Source organism: Cyrtonyx montezumae, unplaced genomic scaffold (assembly GCF_038088225.1).
Source record: "Cyrtonyx montezumae isolate F1298 unplaced genomic scaffold, pur_monq_1.0 scaffold_13, whole genome shotgun sequence".
In the NCBI taxonomy this organism is placed as follows: domain Eukaryota; kingdom Metazoa; phylum Chordata; class Aves; order Galliformes; family Odontophoridae; genus Cyrtonyx; species Cyrtonyx montezumae.
In genome coordinates, this window is record NW_027071859.1 from 21,838,703 (window position 1) to 21,855,748 (window position 17,046).

General features: G+C 43.1%; 2 protein-coding genes across 4 annotated transcripts in view; one reads left to right on the forward strand and one right to left on the reverse strand.

Moving 5' to 3' along the window:
- Positions 1 to 546: 546 nt before the first annotated feature.
- Positions 547 to 6,866, forward strand: TMEM14A (transmembrane protein 14A). 2 transcript variants are annotated; one of them, XM_065730799.1, is made up of 5 exons: positions 547 to 591; positions 1,664 to 1,747; positions 3,474 to 3,575; positions 5,712 to 5,799; positions 6,771 to 6,866. In XM_065730799.1, exons 2-5 carry the CDS (start codon positions 1,672 to 1,674, stop codon positions 6,808 to 6,810), a joined length of 306 nt encoding a protein of 101 aa, XP_065586871.1. In that variant the 5' UTR covers positions 547 to 591; positions 1,664 to 1,671; the 3' UTR covers positions 6,811 to 6,866. The 2 variants fall into 2 exon arrangements, with proteins under 2 accessions (XP_065586871.1, XP_065586872.1); XM_065730800.1 differs by having other exon boundaries at positions 550 to 556.
- Positions 6,867 to 8,632: 1,766 nt separating this feature from the next.
- LOC136045124 (glutathione S-transferase) overlaps positions 8,633 to 17,046 on the reverse strand; it is a 37,313-nt gene continuing 28,899 nt past the window's right edge. For both annotated transcript variants that reach the window (XM_065730828.1, XM_065730827.1), the window contains exons 2-7: positions 14,971 to 15,077; positions 13,842 to 13,893; positions 13,456 to 13,588; positions 12,290 to 12,431; positions 10,087 to 10,218; positions 8,633 to 9,217 (exon numbers count right to left, since the gene is read on the reverse strand). In XM_065730828.1, coding sequence (XP_065586900.1) covers positions 9,095 to 9,217; positions 10,087 to 10,218; positions 12,290 to 12,431; positions 13,456 to 13,588; positions 13,842 to 13,893; positions 14,971 to 15,057 — 669 coding nt within the window. In that variant the 5' untranslated portion in view covers positions 15,058 to 15,077 and the 3' untranslated portion in view covers positions 8,633 to 9,094. The remainder of the gene's footprint in view (positions 9,218 to 10,086; positions 10,219 to 12,289; positions 12,432 to 13,455; positions 13,589 to 13,841; positions 13,894 to 14,970; positions 15,078 to 17,046) is intronic.

Here is a 17,046-nt window from a genome sequence, read left to right on the forward strand (position 1 = left end):
CATCTACAGGTTTGGGCAGAGTGGCCAGAAAGCTGCACAAAGAAAAAGGATCTGGGAGTATTAATCAGCAGACAGCTGAACATGAGCCAGAGGTGGGCTCAGGTAGCCAAGAAGGCCAACAGCATCCTGGCTCATATCAGAAATAGTGCGGCCAGCAGAAGCAGGGAGGCAATCGCTCCTATCTGTTCAGCTCTGGTGAGGCTGCAGCTCACATTTGGGCCCCTCACTACGAAGACACTGAAGCCTTGGAGCGTGTCCAGAGAAGGATGAAGCTGTGAGTGTTCTGGAGTACAAGTCTTACGGGGAGCAACTCAGGGAACCGGGCTTGTTCAGCCTGGAGAAGAGGAGGCTCAGGGGAGACCTTATCCCAGGGGAGACTACAGCGACACGAAAAACAGCTCGCTTTTACTCCCCGCTTCTGACAAGCGCCACAAAACGCCGCACGCCTCTCGCAGCGCCATGACGGCAGCGCAAGCACTCGAGCTTCCACACGGAGGGCGGGGCAGCGGGAGGTCGGAGGGCGGCGGGGCGGGGCGGGGCGGTGCGGCGGGAAGAGGTACGGCGGGAGGAGAGCGCGCTGCGGGGGGAGCGGTGGGTGTGCGCTGCCGCCCTTCTGCTGGCGGGAGGGGTTTCTGCGCGCCCTCAGGGAGCACGGGGCTTACAAGGGATGGGAGCGCCCTGCGCGGGGTCTGCGCCGGGAGGACACGGCCTGCCGAGGCCGTGAGGCGTGGTGGAGCGGAGGGCAGCGCTGAGCCCGGCGCCTGAGCTCGTTTTCAGGGCTTATGTCGTAGCGCGGCCTACTTTAGCTCCTGAGAGCTGCAGCTCTGTGAGGTTGTTGTTCTGCGTCCCTCCTTATAGCATTAAAGGCTTGGTACGAGGCGATAGGTGTGTTCGCAGGCTCTTCAGCGCCTGACACACCTGTGCAGGGAGAAAGAAGGTTTCTCAGTGGTGCACGGTGATAGGGTATGGGGAAATGACCACAAACTGAAGGATAGGAAGTCACATGAATGTGCCTAAGAACTGCTTCACAGTGCAGTGACGGAGCACTGGCACAGCTGCACAGCTGCACAGAGAGGTGGTGGAGTCTCCTCTGGAGACATTCCAGACCCACCTGGACGCCTACCTGTGCAACCTGGGCTAGGGAGCTGCTTTGGAAGGGGGTCGGACTAGGTGATCTCTGGAGGTCCCTTCCGACCCCTACAGTTCTGCAGGTCTGTGAAGTACATGCTTAAAACTTAAGAACATGGTTATTTAGGAGGTAGAAGCCAAAAGCATTGCCTTCCTTCAGAGGAGCTCTGAAAACCTGTGCTCTGCACAGTGCTGTGCCGTACTGACTAACATGCACTGAGCACATCCAGGTTGGAGGAGCAAGCCCGTGCCAGCCCGTCCATGAGCACAATGCAACAAACCTGATGCTAGCTAGTGCCCAGCTTATTGCTTGCATATGTGTATTTTTGATTAGGGAAAGCCTGATGAGAAGTATGCTATGCCTCTGTACTGGGTAGTAATGCCCCAACTGATGAAAAGATGATGTGACATCCAGTAGATCCTTTGAATGGCGTGACACAGTAATAATGCACAACTTCCAAGAGCGTAGAACACTTTAATTAGTGGGTTTTTTTTTACCCAGGTTTTCAGCTGCTGTGTGTTTTTCTCTCCACAGCTGGGACCATGGCTGTTGACTGGATTGGGTTTGCATATGCTGCTCTGTTGGCTGTTGGAGGTGTTCTAGGATACACTCGTAAAGGTGAGTACTGGTGCGTTGAGATTGGGAAATATGCTTCCTCTCTGCTAAGCTTTGTGAGAAAGAAATGGTGAAAGGCACGTAAATTGTTCTGTAGTGAACACGACTGCATCTTAAATCCAGCCCACACTGCTATCAGTGAGCTGAATCTCAGCAGATTTGCTCGAGTCAATTTATGCTTCAGTGGTCACTCCTTTGTGTTTATCCAACTGATTGGTTTGTTTTCAGGGTGAAAAGCTGCTGCTACTTTTGACCCTCAGTGTACCTTGTGCCTTTTTGTTTCCTTTAATTGTTCCTGAGTTAAGCACAGTAGATTATCTTCAATTAAACTGTATTTTCTGCGGAGGCATCTGGGTTTGATTTGTGGGTTTTCAGATGCACGCCAGGGAGAATACTTTTTATTTACTTTTTCTGATCTCGTGGTTAATTATGCCTGGCATTTTTAACACTGTGCATTTTCACTCTAACGCAGGCAGCTAGTTTATAAATTGTCGCGTACTTTGGGGCACATTTCGCACGCTCGAGTCGCGCTGGTAGTACTTGCCACGAATTGGCCCGGCTGGCAGCTGCCTTCCTGAGCAGCAGAGGTCGCAGCAGTGCCGAGGATAGCCCGAGCTCCCGGCTCGCTGTCCCGAGGTGAAAGTCCCAGCAGTGCAGCAGTCTTGTTCGCCGTGCCATTGTCCATTACGATTCTTGGGATTCGGGATCGCCGATTCCCTGCATAGTGTGTGCATGTTTACTCTTAAAGAGATGGCTTTGTATCTTTACTTACTGAAAACCTTTTATTTACTTATTTCCCCCCCCCTCACCTGTCTGCTTTCACTGACTGTCCCATTTGCTTGTTTCCTTCTGTATTTAGTAGCTGCACAGTCCTGTGGAAAATGTGATTTATTTATTTTTATCAGTAATGATTTCTGTTTTCTTGCAGATTCTTGATTAAAAATGTTCAGTATAACAGGACTGGGATCTATATGACTTCTGGGGTTCTGGATTCTTCCTTTGTAATCATTTTGGAATCAGATTAATCCAGAAATTGCCTGCTGTGCTGATTCTGCACTTTTATCATATGGTACCAAGTCAAATGCCTATTCAGAAAGCAGATATATTGCTGAAGCTCTGGACTTTGTGAACCAGTTGTGTAATAGCATTGGAAGGAGATGTCAAATTAACTTAAGAAGCCATATTTTCATCCTCACTGCCATCTAGCTGTTCTGGTGTTTGATTTTTTTGTTGTTGTTGTTTTTATTTCTTTAGATTTTTATTAAATGTAATGTCAGTGATAACACGGCATGCAATTTTAGCCCTTATGTGCATTGACACATAATGACTTCTGTGTCATTTTTCAGAGACTCCCAAGTGCTGTAAGATGCGATAAAAATGAATGGGTAGTTCAGAAAGGTTACAGAGTTGCATCTGAATGTATGAATGGTAGAAAAAGTAGCCTAGTTCAGGTTTGTTCTTCAGAGATTATTCTTCCCAAATTACAAGTGTTAGTAGGTCCTCACTCTCTTAACTGAGCAGACATTGCCAGTAATGCTACCCAAGAGAATGACTGGGAGGGGTTACAGCAATGTTGCCTCTCTGTTCTCACAGGGTGAGCTGGAAGCGCGTGGCAAAAGCAGCTCTCTTTCCAGGATATTCAGATAGTACTGTGTAGAGATAGAGCTACTGCATAGATTGAGTGTAAAGACACTGTGTTGAGAGATAACAGCTGAATCTTTTCTTGCAGGTAGTAAAATTTCTTTAGCTGCTGGTCTTACCTTCGGTTCCGTGGCAGGTTATGGAGCTTACTGTGTAACACGTGATCCACGAAATGTGAAGATATCGCTGTGTAAGTGTTTTACTACAGCTTAAAATAAACAAACAAAAAAGGCTCGACTGAAGTGCCTGTAAAAAATTCGTATTTTAAGAGCTGTGACAATTCTTTGTGTTTTTTTCTTATTTTTTTTAATGGATTTACACACTTCAGTTTAGCTTGCAAAATTCAAGAGCTTACACGAGGAATGGTTGGCAAGATAAGGCAGCTCATTCACGCAGAGCCAGCAGGTGTGTAACCACCTGGCAGTGCCTCCTTTTGCTAGAGGGTTACGTGACAATTCCAGCCAAGAAACGTGGAAAAGTACTGGAATAAAATCATAAGAGACAGATTAGAATGTAATTTGAGAATTGGAGGTGGAGTAAGATAAAGTCTCGCATGATACTGCGCGTACTCAACACTCAATGGAACAAATTGTTGATGTAGCAGTTTTTTTTTACTGCTGAGAAAGACAGGGCACAAACCACTCCATAGTTGTCCTCCTAACAAGCTTGCCATGAAGCCCTCATGAAAGCAAGGAGCTACAGCCTCTATCTTAGGGGCACAGCATTCACTCCGTGTAACTGATGGTGATCACGGTGTACCTGAGTTGCTCCTACGTGGCCTAAAATTGGATATTCCTGTTTAACCTTTAGAAGGTTAAAGTGTAGAAATTGATGCTTAAGTTTTCTGTTGAGAATGCAACTTTATGCATCTGCTCTATTGAATTGGTTTATGAGTTTTATCTTTATGATTTACTGAGTTGAATTTGGCTTTATTTATTGAAGTTTGTTTTGACTGATTGGAAGTGAATTTACTGAATATCCAGTGCTTTCAGACCTGATTTTCAAAAGATGTGCCACTGATTTTTATTTTTTTTTAAGATGCCTGTTTGAAAAGCCAAATACTGGTAACAGCAAGAACCTTACAGACCAAACCAGATGCGTTTTGTAGCTTCTAATTAATTGTAAATATACTCAGGGCCCTAGACAAGACACATGCTGTGGAGTAGTCTGCTCTTCAGACATTCCTGAGAGGATCAAGACTATGGGACCAGAAAATGAGAGCAAGGAATAGTGAAGCAAGCTGTCTTTAATGAGCACACATGCTTAGCCAGTAGATCTTTGTTTGTAATTGCCAGAACTTGTCACATAGTGTTGAAATGAGTTTAAAACTCATTTTTGACAACTGTGAGCACTGCACCTTCTGTGGAAGATGGAGTTAAAAGAGAGTTCGCTAGATGGTTTATCTGCTCCGTGAAAGTAGGATTGCTGCCAGAGTGATACAGTGTAGCTGCTAGAGTGATCCAGCCCAGCTGGCCCTATTGGCGCTGCCGCTGCCCACTTCAGGAAGCAATTCAGGTGTCTGTTTTTTAATTTAACTGTTGCATCTTCGCAGTTTTATGTATTCTCAATCTCCTCATTTATATAGCACTCAGCAGTCATTAGCCTGATGTGAAATCCCCAGGCAGATTCGTTGCTACCTCTGTTTTTAGGTAAAAGCTCCAGGAAGAAGATACAGTTCTTACAATGTTTGCTCTCTCGCTTACGCTGCATCTGTTCCCCTTTGTGGCTGCCCACCTCACGTTGCAGGCATGGCTCCTTTGCAAGTCAAAACAACTTATGGCCGTAGTGCGGGAGATGTTAAGCCATGTTCTGGAGCAGAAACAAAGGAAAACTTTCAAATCCAGTTTTTAAGGCTGAACAAATTCAGAGCTAGCACTCTAAAAGTAAAAAAAAAAAAAAAACACCAACCTGTGTTCTAGCTCCTGGAATAGCTAGTTAGAAAAATAGTTGCAGTGTTGAGATTTATGTATTTTTAACAGCATAAGTGTTGCTGTTAATGCTGAGGATTCTGCCAACTTTGTTGGTAGCCCCGTGAATGCAGATCTGTGAAGGAGCACAAACCACCACCTCACAAACCTGCTTTGCATCCACAGAGAAGGATTTAGCATTCTGCTGCACCTGGGAACCCTGTCTGCAGCTGGAGGAAGTCCTGGTAATGAATTTTGGGAAAGCAAGAATGTTCCTACATGTTTTTACACTATCTCTATGTTCTAACGTTTTACTAAACTACATTTCATAGTAAAATGTATCAATGACCTTTGATCGTTCTCCATATTCTTGAATAGTCCTCTGTGAAAGAGATGAATTAACGTATTGTTTTTTACAGTTTCAGCTTTCCTTTTGACCGTTATAATGGGAATGAGGTTCAAGAGGTCCAAGAAACTAATGCCAGCTGGAATTGTAGCATGCCTGAGGTAAATACATATTGAGAGTCTTAATGTACAGATTTCATTGATTATTTTTTTTTAATAGTTGCTTCTCAACATCTGATTCAAGCTAGTATCAGTGAAGGTTACCATCATCCAGCAGCTGTATGGTTTAAGTGGAATTAGTTTGGATATCACAGTCCTGTTTTCACTGACCAACTTTTTTGTCTCGCTGTGCTGATACATCAGCTGCAGACAGCCTTTCTCAGCAAAGAAAGGAGATGTTTGCAGTTAAACATTAATGCATGACCTTTGACGAGGAAAGCTTCAGTGCTTCCAAACAGATGTGCAGAAAGCCAGTCATCTGACTTCATACTGCAGCCATCTTACACAGACACACACACACACACACAACTACTTTGATTTGGAAGTGCTGCATTCACAACCACTGGAAGCTCAGCACCCTCTAAAACCAGGGCACTTTTTGCTCTGAACTGAGAACTTCAGTATTTTTTCAGGTGGATGTTTCCAGCCGTTCTGACTGCTCCACTGCTACTCTTTATTTTGATATTTTGACAAACTTTATTTTCTGTAACTGATATTTTGGAAATAAATTCTGGGGTAAGTCAAAACCTTTTTTTCTGCAGTGAGTCCATAACAGAAAACATTTCTCAGCTCAGTCAGAATTGTCTGCCTTCTGAAGGACTGCTTCTTCACTGTGACTAGATGTATCGTAACTCTGATGATTATTTGCAGTATGTACAATGATCATTACTTTGCCAAAAGTCATAAATCAGGACTGAGACTGGAAAATGTTATTTTCTGTAGTTTCAATGACTGAACAGTCTGCTTTGACAGACTATTGGTGGACACTGATGCTGTAAATTGAAACACTTTGAAAGGTTGCTTACTAGAGATTCTAGTGTCAGGTATTTATGAATATGCTGTTATTTAATGTCGATTTACACTGTTCATGCACAATTATATTTATGGACTTCTTCCTGTTTTCTTTCCTACAGCCTTCTGATGATTTTGAGGCTTGTTTTTATGCTTCTGTAGAAGAATGTAGCAACTTGGGAACTGAAGTATGGCAGCCGTGCTCACCTCCCAGACAGGCAGGATCTCCGTGCTTGAAAGACAATTAGAACACAAGTCTTACTTTGCTTTTATCTTTTCTGTAAAAGATCAGTACCTGTCCCCTAATTACTGGCACTTGCCAGCTGGTGTTTTGCAAGCTGACTATAAAAGCTAAAACAGAGTTTTTTTAATGATACATTTTAATCTACTTCTGCTTAAGCAATCTGCTGACTCAAGGGACCTTTACCTCTTAAGTTTGATAGCTTTCAGAGGTGCTGAGCACACCAGGGAACCGCATTAGTATTAAGCTGTATCACAGAGATGCATTGTTTTGAAGCATAATTTTGTAGCTTCTCTAATTTAGTCATCAATTCTAAGCATATTGTTAGTCACTAATGAACAAAGGCATGTGCTGGTGTTGTCTTATACAGAACCTGGCTTCCTTTTAATACATTTGTCTTCTTGTACTGTTTCTAAATATAAGACCTACTATCAGTGTTCTAATAAAATACAGAATGTTTGAAGCTACCCTCAGTTTTTTATGCAGAGCGGGGTGTCATTTTGTCAGGGCAAGTTGGGTGATCAGCTCCATACTGATCTAAAACACACCCCGAACCATGTGCAACTGTGGTGGCACTAAGGGATGTGGTTTGGTGTCCCTTGTATCATAAATATACATATGTATGCATAACATGTAGAAGTGAATATTGTTATAAGGGGTTATATTTCTGAGTGTGTATCTTTGATCTCAATGCTACACCAATCCCTTAGCAGAAAACCAAGCTTCCTGTTCACAGAATCACAGAACTGTAGGGTTGGAAGGGACCTCCAGAGATCATGGAGTCCAGCCCCCTGCCAGAGCAGCTCCCTAGCCCAGGTTGCACAGGTAGGTGTCCAGGTGGGTCTTGAACATCTCCAGAGAAGGAGACTCCACCACCTCTCTGTGCAGCCTGTCCCTGTTCTTAGGCAGAACGTAAGAATGGTTGGCAGGGGCCAGAGTGCAGACACAATATTGCAAGCAGCTTGAGCATCTGAGGAATATGTGAGCAAAAAGACCAACTGTAAATAAGAAAAGAGCCCTGCCAACCCCAGCTCCCACCTGGAGTCTTTTGCTAGCAAATGCTGTACCAGTCACCACCATGTGTCACCAGGCTTACAAGCAAATGAGCTGGTGCTCTGTGGATTTCAGTTCAGGACCTTGATGCCTGGAATGATATCTGGCCATGTAAGATGTGGTTCTTTTTATCCTGGATTAGACCTTCAAGGCAGGGCAGGAGAATGAGCACAGCTACTGTATCCATAGGGCAAGAGCACGCACTTACAGAACGCAAAGGTGCCTGGGTGATTGGGGCATTCCAGATTTGTAACTCTGACATCCATTACGTGGCCCATACAAGGTAACTTTGCTTGGCAGCAATTCTGTCTGTACAACAGTTGGCAGGTTTCTCTGCCTCATCAGCTTGAGTACTGAGAAAAATAACCAACGGGAAGGACAAGAGTTTATAAGTGTCTGTATTTCTGGATGTGATGATTCTCATAAAATGAGGATAAAGAATGTGACAGAGCTTCTTACTGAGAAGGAAAGCAGCCAGTGCAGTTCTCATCTGCGCTGCTGGAGAGTGACTGAGAAGGTACAATGGTCAAGTGGCATTTTCCTCAGTGCAGCAGTCCATGCAAGAATAGCAGCAAGGGAAGGAGTAGCAGCAGACTAATTAGACACATGTGCTTTGATCTTTCAGCAATCAAAATCTCTTCTAAGAGATTCTGTGAGGATTAAAATGGTTTCTTACTTTCAGCCACAAACTTACAGAGACAGTGAGATTTTTTTTTTATTTGTTGTTTTTTTGAAAGTACACAGCAATTAATTGCAGCAGAGACACACTGAATTTTGACCAGAGACAACAAAAAAATGAATTCCCAAAGGTTATGGAGTGACTCTTCTGGGCTGCCATTAATAACAAGTGAGGAAAGAGGCTCTGTTTTGCAGTGCTTTGGAAGCTACAGCTGAAACACTTCACCAGGCACACACTGCAGTTAACAGCTAATCAAACATTAATATATGTTATTTCATGTAACTGACTGTAGTAAGAGCTCTCAGTAATAAACACCTTCTGTAACCAGTGGGTTCAGCAGCCTTCTAATCTAAATTGTCTTCCATCTCAAAGATTATAGGGCACAAACTACAGAAGGGATCTGTGCGGTTTACACATAAGAGGCACAGCTTGGGCAGTACGCTGCAGGAACGTTACCTGCAGCAGCCACGCGATTACATATTGAATATTTTCCGCACGTTAGCAATTAATTTTTCATCTGATGGTGGCTTCCTCTGGCTGCCAGGCTGCAAGAATTTTTTGATTGTTGGGACACTGCTCATTCTTCCTTTAAAAGCCTGTAAGAAGAAGTAAGAAAGCCAGTGAAAGCAAGGAAACAATAATTCCATCCCTTATAGCTTAGAAATCAGATGACTTGGATTTTGTACTTCTCTGATTAATAAGTAAGTATGTATGAGAACATTAGTAGCTACTTACAGCCAGCTCAGCACTCACGTATACGTTATGGATATGAGTGCTGAGCTGGCTGTAAGTATATATACATATATATATGTACGTATTTGTATATGTATTTGGAAACACATCCTCACAACATATCAGTGTTTTTGGCAAATTCAAGTATGAATATTCTAATCAGAAATGATGCTATAAGGTTTCCTTGGTTTTCCAGATGAGGATGGGAGAATTTTAATATTAAAGAGTTAAGATTCATCTGCTAGAGGGGAAATGAAAAAGAACAAAATAAATAAAAATAAAAGGAAATAAAACACAACCTGGATCCAATTACTACAGATGTATTTGGGGTAGGAGTACCTCGGTGCAAAATACCACAGAAGATAAGACAGAAGAAACGCAGCGCTTCTGTGCACAACTTCTTCAAAATGTAGTTTTACTAGCAAAAGTAAGACAGGAACTGCAGCCACAAAGAGCTGTAACCTCCTGTCCTGGTGGCCAAAGCTGTGTTTGAAGACACATTAGTGGCAGTGACTGGATCAAACTGGTACAGTCAGTAAGAGAATTCCTGCCTGCTGAAAGCAACTGGGAGCAACACAGCTGGAGGAAGGTGACTGTGGGGGTGTCCAGCTTGTTTTAGTCAACAGAAGATCAGAGAGCTGCTGGCAATGCAGTACAATGGTTCAAAAGAAACATCAATGAGCTTTCAAAACTGGTATGTTAGATTCCGTGCTGAGATCACATGATCACTAACCTGCAGCAGAGGGAATGCAGACAGTATATCAGACTTTAATTCTTCAGTCATTAAAATGGCTTCCAGCAGGTGGATGTCTGCCCAGCTTAGCTTGTTGCCAACGAGATAATCCTGACCATGGTCTTTTAAGGCCTACAAAATAAGAACAAATAAAGAAGACAGACACGCAACAACTTCACCTAGATGTTACAGATAGGTTTCTACAGAAATAAATAGCAGAACAAATCCACATAAGAACCCATGAAGACAATTCCTACTACAGTCTCACCTGCCAATATTAGCATAAAAGAGGCAGTGACTTCTGGGAGAAGCAAATACCTGATGCCTTGTTGCAGCTATTTCTCACACTGCCATAACAAGCTCCACCAAAACCTGACTGCTAAAGCCATATGGAAACTCTAAAACAAAGCATCAGAAGCAGAATCCCCACAGTGCTTTTGAACTACCAGTTGCTGCTGATTGTTCAAAGCGATCATATCTAGAGAGATTTCACAGTCATGAAATGCCTGTATGAGGCATGGACTACAAACCCAGCCAAGCTGAATCAATGCACCACTTAAGCAGCCAGTGCAGAAGGAAAATTATTAATCCTTCCAACAAAATTAGCTAGGCTAAAAGTCATGCAAAGTTTAGTTCTGTAATGCAAGTTAATGAGGATTATTTTAAAGACTTTTCCCCCACTAACATACTTGTAACAGTTTCCTATGGCAGGCAACTAGGCACAGGTTCAGAGAACCTGTGTAAGTGAAAACTGCCTCTAAAAGAAAATTAGAAAAACTGAATATTTGTTATCAGACCTCAAATCTTTTAATGATTAATCAATCTCTCTTAGCACAGCCTCTCTCAGATGTGGAAGTGGATCTGTGTGCTCTGTGATCAGAAGTGCTGACTTACAGCACCAAAGCTCAGTTTTGTCACACAGCAGTCTCGGGGGGCTTTGCCTGCACAGCCCTGTGCTCTGGTAAATGTACACATAAGACTGCACCAAGACCTGCACCAGTTAACAGATACGTGGTGTCTCCTGTGTGACACAGAAGAGATCTTCCCCGAACAGGTGCCAGATGTTTTCACGCCGTACCACAGCTTGTACAGAAATCACATTTCTCTGAGTTCCAGAAACTTGTGTAAAGACATCCTCCAAAAAATTCTGATTTCCCAGAGCTTGCAGGAGCAGATCCCATGAGGATTTTTTTTCTTGAAAACCCCTTCTATCCTTGACCTCTTCTATAACCTCTCTCCACACTCCTCCTAGGGAACTTGAAATTTGAGCAAAACATGGCTGCGAACCCTTGGCACAGACATGGAGAAACTGCTATGCTGGGAGACAGCGCTGCGAGAAAGTCTGAGCAGCACTGCCACGCAGGGCACAAACAGGAGGCGACGATCATTGCTAGCTCTAATCAGAAAGAAAAAACGTTAATAGACACAGAAGTAAGAGAATCTAAAGGGAAAAATAAAACAAACAGCAAGTTGGTAGGGAATGGCAACTCAGTAACACAGAGGCTATGTTCCCGGGAGCAACAGAGAACAACCCTTCCTCTCCTTGCCAACTCTTGCCTAGCAAAGAAAGGCTTTTTGTGTGCTTCAGGGGTGCAGTAAGCATACTAAGCTTAGCTGTAGCTCATAGCTCCTTAGAGGCCACCTCTTTAGTGTGTGCTAGCCAGCAGATAATTGCCTTATTGCTTTTAAGCTAGAAGCATTCTGTTTGTGAATGCCCAAATAAAGCAATTCAGAAAAGGACGGCAATAATCTCTAGGTGACTTCTATTAAAGCAGTGGGTTTGAGAAAGATCACGGAACTAGGGCCTTGATTATAACACAGTTGGATTTAACTTTGTACACTAAGGGTATGTACACTTTTAGGCAGTAAATTCTGTAGGCTGTAAAGGTATTTAAATGGGACATGTGTGCAAAACAGGGAGCTACCAGCTACTAAGCTACGTGCAAAAACCTCTAGTCCACTACTTGCAAATAACAAGTACAATTTGCCCTTTGAGTTGTCTTAAAGACAGCAAAGATGCTCAGTACTGAGATCAGCCCAGTTTTATTTTGCTGCATTCTTTTCCCATTGCTGAAGACTGGCTCCATCATACAGTCCCAGAGCTGTATCATCACCTGCCTTCAAGCTATGAGTATAGGGCTGGGGCAGGAGGGCCAGACCCTGCTTGGCTGCCTTTGTGGATTCCTGATGCTTCATCCCTTACCTTTTCATAAACAGGAAAGTATCTGTTTGTAGCTCGTTCAATGACTAAGGCAATATTCTTTTCTTTCACATCAGCTGCTTGAAAAGGGAGAACCATGATCATTGCCATCAGGTCTGTTGTTCCCTCCACATACATGTCAATCCTGAAAGAAAAGGCTTAAATTTACATTCTAAAACTGCATTTGGGTTATTTTCCAGAAATACACTACTTAAGAGATCACTGAGTAGAATGCTTATCAGTGAAAGCAGCCTAAAACACTGGATCACTTTTTTGTTTTTCCACTTTGATTCCAGCTCAGGTTTGTTTTCCTAAACACCTTCAGAAACAGGCTCACAGTGTCTGCAACAAGCAGAGTATAAGCCAGAGTCTAACTGATGCTCTCATGGTTTTCACAGAATCACAGGTGGTTGGAAGGGACCTCTAGTGATCGAGTCCAACCCCCAAACCTCCAGTTTTACACTCATCTATGCTGCAGGACTAAAAAAAAAATCACATATGAAGGCTACTATGGAAACTAAAACTGTTTTGAGGTCCAATCATAAAAGGATCCAGGCAAAAAATGGCTGTCAACTCATAGTTAGAATCATAGAATGGCTTGTCCTGGGAAGGACCTTGAAGCCCATCTAGCTCCACCACTGTTTCTGCAAGCAGGGCTGCCATGCACTTGAACACACCCAGGGATGGAGCACCCAGATTCTTCAGACAACCTGTTCCAGTACCTCACCATTCTCATGGTGAATAATTTCTTCCTTATATCTAACTTAATCTACTTTTATTTATTTTAAAGTAATTTCCCCTTGCCCTGTTACTACACCCCGTGATAAAGAGTCCAGCACCTTTCCTGTAGTCCCCCTTCAAGCTCAAAAATAAACATCCTTAGCCATTATAATTGCATTACTGTCCTGCAGTTACCCAGCAACCTAACGTAATTCCACTCTGGGAGTTCAAATAAACCTGAATGTGGCCATAACATTCTAATTATATTGATATCTGATGCTAAGAGATGATTATTGAAGTCTGTTCGAGCTGTCCTTTGATCTGAGGGGACAAAGCACAAGTACATTATGTGCAGCTTTCCACAAAGGCATTTCTGAGCAATATTCTTCTAATATACACCAAAAGTACTGGAAGAGTAGAAGTGAGGACAGTATGCACTGCTACTGTACCAGGCTCTCTCCTTCAGGTCTTTCCCATAGAGATTGTATTTCCCTGCGATGTAGCTGAGGATGGCTCTGCTCTGCACCATCTTCATCCCATCGATCTCCACCATGGGCACTTGCTGGAACAGCAGGGAACCATCTGGGGAAGGAAAGAAAGCAAACTATTCAAGCAATGTAGTACCACACTGATTCTGAGAAACTGACTTGATAACAAGTCATGACAGTTCTAATGCTGAGTGACCTAAAGCTTCAACAAGGCAACCGGGTCTCCCAAATATCTTTACAAGAAACATCGTATCAGAGATCTTTCAGAAATCTCACCACTCAGGTCACAAGTACACCATCTGTTCTGTCGGTGTGACCTCACGTTAGGAGGCAGTCTACAGACTCACCATTGCGCAATTTTTCTAGGTCTTCCTTTTTTTCTATAAATTCCTCCTCAAACTGAAAAGTAAAGACAGAAAACAACACTGTGTCACTCCAAAAGTAATGGGAAGATAGAAGGGAGTCTGGAAGCCAGACTCCACCTTTCCCTACTATTTATTTCCCATACTTCTCATCACTGTGTAGACTCCTATTCTTCATCGCTTTTCCAGCAAATAACCCTGGACTACACCATCCCCAACTCCTCAGTAAAGTGCTCCAAACTATAAAGAATCTTCCTCCATCATAAAGTTCTGCTTACTAGCATGCGTGAACAATTCACAGATACTGAATCATTTGCTGAAAAGCAGCTCATACCTTGTGAAATACTGAGATTTTTTTAATGTTATGCCTCTGTTCCTGTTACACAGCTTTTTACGTCCCTCTTTTTCTTATATATACAACTGAATCACAGAATATTGTGAGTTAGAAGGGATCCACAGGGATCACTGAGTCCAACCCCAGTGATCTTTGTCTGTTTTCTTAATGAAAAGGACATCTGAATGAGAGCACTTGTGTTCTGCAGCTCCTCTGTCAGCAATACTCAAAGTGAATGAGCACCACTAAAAAAGCCTTTTCTTCCCAATGCAACAGGTGTCTAAGGAATAGTTTCAAAGCACTGCATTCAAGCAAAGAGTGAATAGAAATTAAGATGCTTTAGGACAGCTTTCACCTAGTTTGTATCTAGACAGCTCACCACTGGCTTCAGTGCAGCTTTGCTGATTTATCATAGCCAGGTCCTGAGCAATGAACAAAAGCCACTTTATTTGGAGATCGTGTTCTGAAGTTCCTCACGTGGCAGGCTTAAGATGCAGGAAATTCAGAATGCTCTGGTCTGTAGCAACAATTTGAGATCTCCACAACACAATGTTTCAAAATTGAATAAATGATTCCTTCTGCATATTAAAATTAAAAAAAAACTTGAATAACAAGAGAGTATGTCACTGATTCTAAGCATTCTGCAGCAAAACATGTGATACTGTACATATCTCTAAATATAGAAGTACTTGGAAAACCTTTCCAAAACCAAATCCTTATTTCAAACTGAGATTAACCTTATCACTTTATAAAATTAAAAAAAAAAAATCAGGTACAAACTTCAACCCCAGCTGCAGCTAACAGCCACCGGATTGACTCCATCTTCCCTCTTCCTCTGGTATAGTGAAGCTTAGGTTTCCCTGCCATGATTTCAGAGTTCTTCTTTCCTAATAAATTCAAGGAGATATCTTAAAGAAAGCTTTAAAAAAATGCATGTAAAATGTTCTGTTCCAAACTATTAGATACATCTGGATGAATATCAAAGTAAAAGGACAATCAAGACCTAGGTACTGGGGTTTGAGCAACTAAAGTTCCTGTGGATTTAGAGGGGGGGGGGGGGGGGGGGGGCTGGGGAATTGAGAATATGCATCAGTTCAACACAGAATTATTACCAAATAACCTCACAATAATGCAATCTTTCAGGTAGGTGTTGGATTTTGTGATAGTATTTAAGTCACATGATACTAGACAGCCTACTATACGAAACTGATGACTCTGCAAGAATTCCAAGCCCAAGACACCAGCATTATTTTTAGCTCACTCATTATGAAGTTTGTTCTAAGCATTAGCTCAGAACATCATACATTACAGAGCATGAGGACCGACTTCAAGACTCATTCCAACATTATGAACAGTTAAAACTGTAACAGGGATGTATATCTTATTGACTGTGAGGACACAACTTTAAGATTCATGCCAAACAAATGCAATCACGGTCACCTCACCACTGGATAGATAAGGCCTGGACAGTGCTCCCAGCATCAAGGACTGAAGTCAGGCCACTAGATAACAGCTCAGGGATTGAACTTGGTCCTTTCAAAGTTCCACTAACACCAGGTGCAGCCACAAGCCATAGGTGCAACCTGGCAGCTGGAGTGAGATTGACTGATGCTAGAAACAAAGGTAACTCTGGACTCTTCACTAATGAGTCCCAAAAGATAACAGCAGATTTAGTAAGAGGACAAACTCACAGACTGATAGCAGTGTTTCATCATCTGACAGAGTTTCATCATCAAGCCAAGGTTTTATCTGTTTCTGACGGGCACCTTTTATTTACTCTTGCATAGCCTTTACAGCACTCCATTGAGCCACAAAATGCACCTTTGCCCATAATCTCAAAAGTGTCAGTGAAAACAGATAATGAACAGTGAGAATAGAAAGTGCACCTCCAAACTTCTCCATCTATGTTCTTTATGATGGGCAGTATCCTCAACATGCCCTGTTAAGCAACAGTCATTTCTTTGCAGGAGAACCATAGTGCCCCAGCCCAAACTACAGTCCAACTTTGTGACCAGTCACATGGGGTGCTCTCCATGGGTCACCATTGGGGCCGGACCTGTTTAGTATATTTACTGATGGTATGCATGAGGGGATTGAGCACGTTCTCACTAAGTTTGCAGATGACAAGTTGAGAGGAAATGCTGATCTGCCTGGAGGTAAGAAGGCCCTACAGAGGCATCTAGATAAACTGGATCAATGCACTCAGTTCAACTGTATGAGCTCCAACACGATCAATGGGTCCTGCACTTCCACTCCCCACATAATACCACAGGCTTGGGGTAGAGGACTGTACAAAGGATCTGGGGGTGTCAGCTGACAGTTTGCTGAACATGAGCCAGCACTGTGCCCAGATGGTCAAGAAGTCCAATGGCATCCAGGCTTGTAACATAAATAGTGTCACTATCCAGACTAGGAGATGATTGCAGTGAATTGTAAGGGAGGACTAGAGAGCCTCACCTTCAACAGAAAGACCCCTTGAGAATGTCCAGAGAACAGCAATGAAGATGGGGAAGGGTCTGGACCACAACTCCGATGAGGAGTGGCTGAGGGAATCGGGAATGTTTGCTCTGGGGAACAGGAGGCTCAGAGGAGTCCTTATCACTCTCTACAGCTCTCTGAAAGGAGTCTGCGGTGAGGTGGGGGTTGGCCTCTTCTCCCAGGTAACAGCCCCAAGATGAACCAGAGGAGGTTCAGATGGAGATTAGGAAACATTTCTTCTCAGAAAGAACAATGAGGCATTGGAATGGGCTGTCCAGGGAAGTGCTGAAGTCACTACCCCTGGAGATTTTCAAGAGAAGTGTAGACATGGCACTCAGTGTCATGACTTAGATGACTTGGTGATGATGGGATGACGAT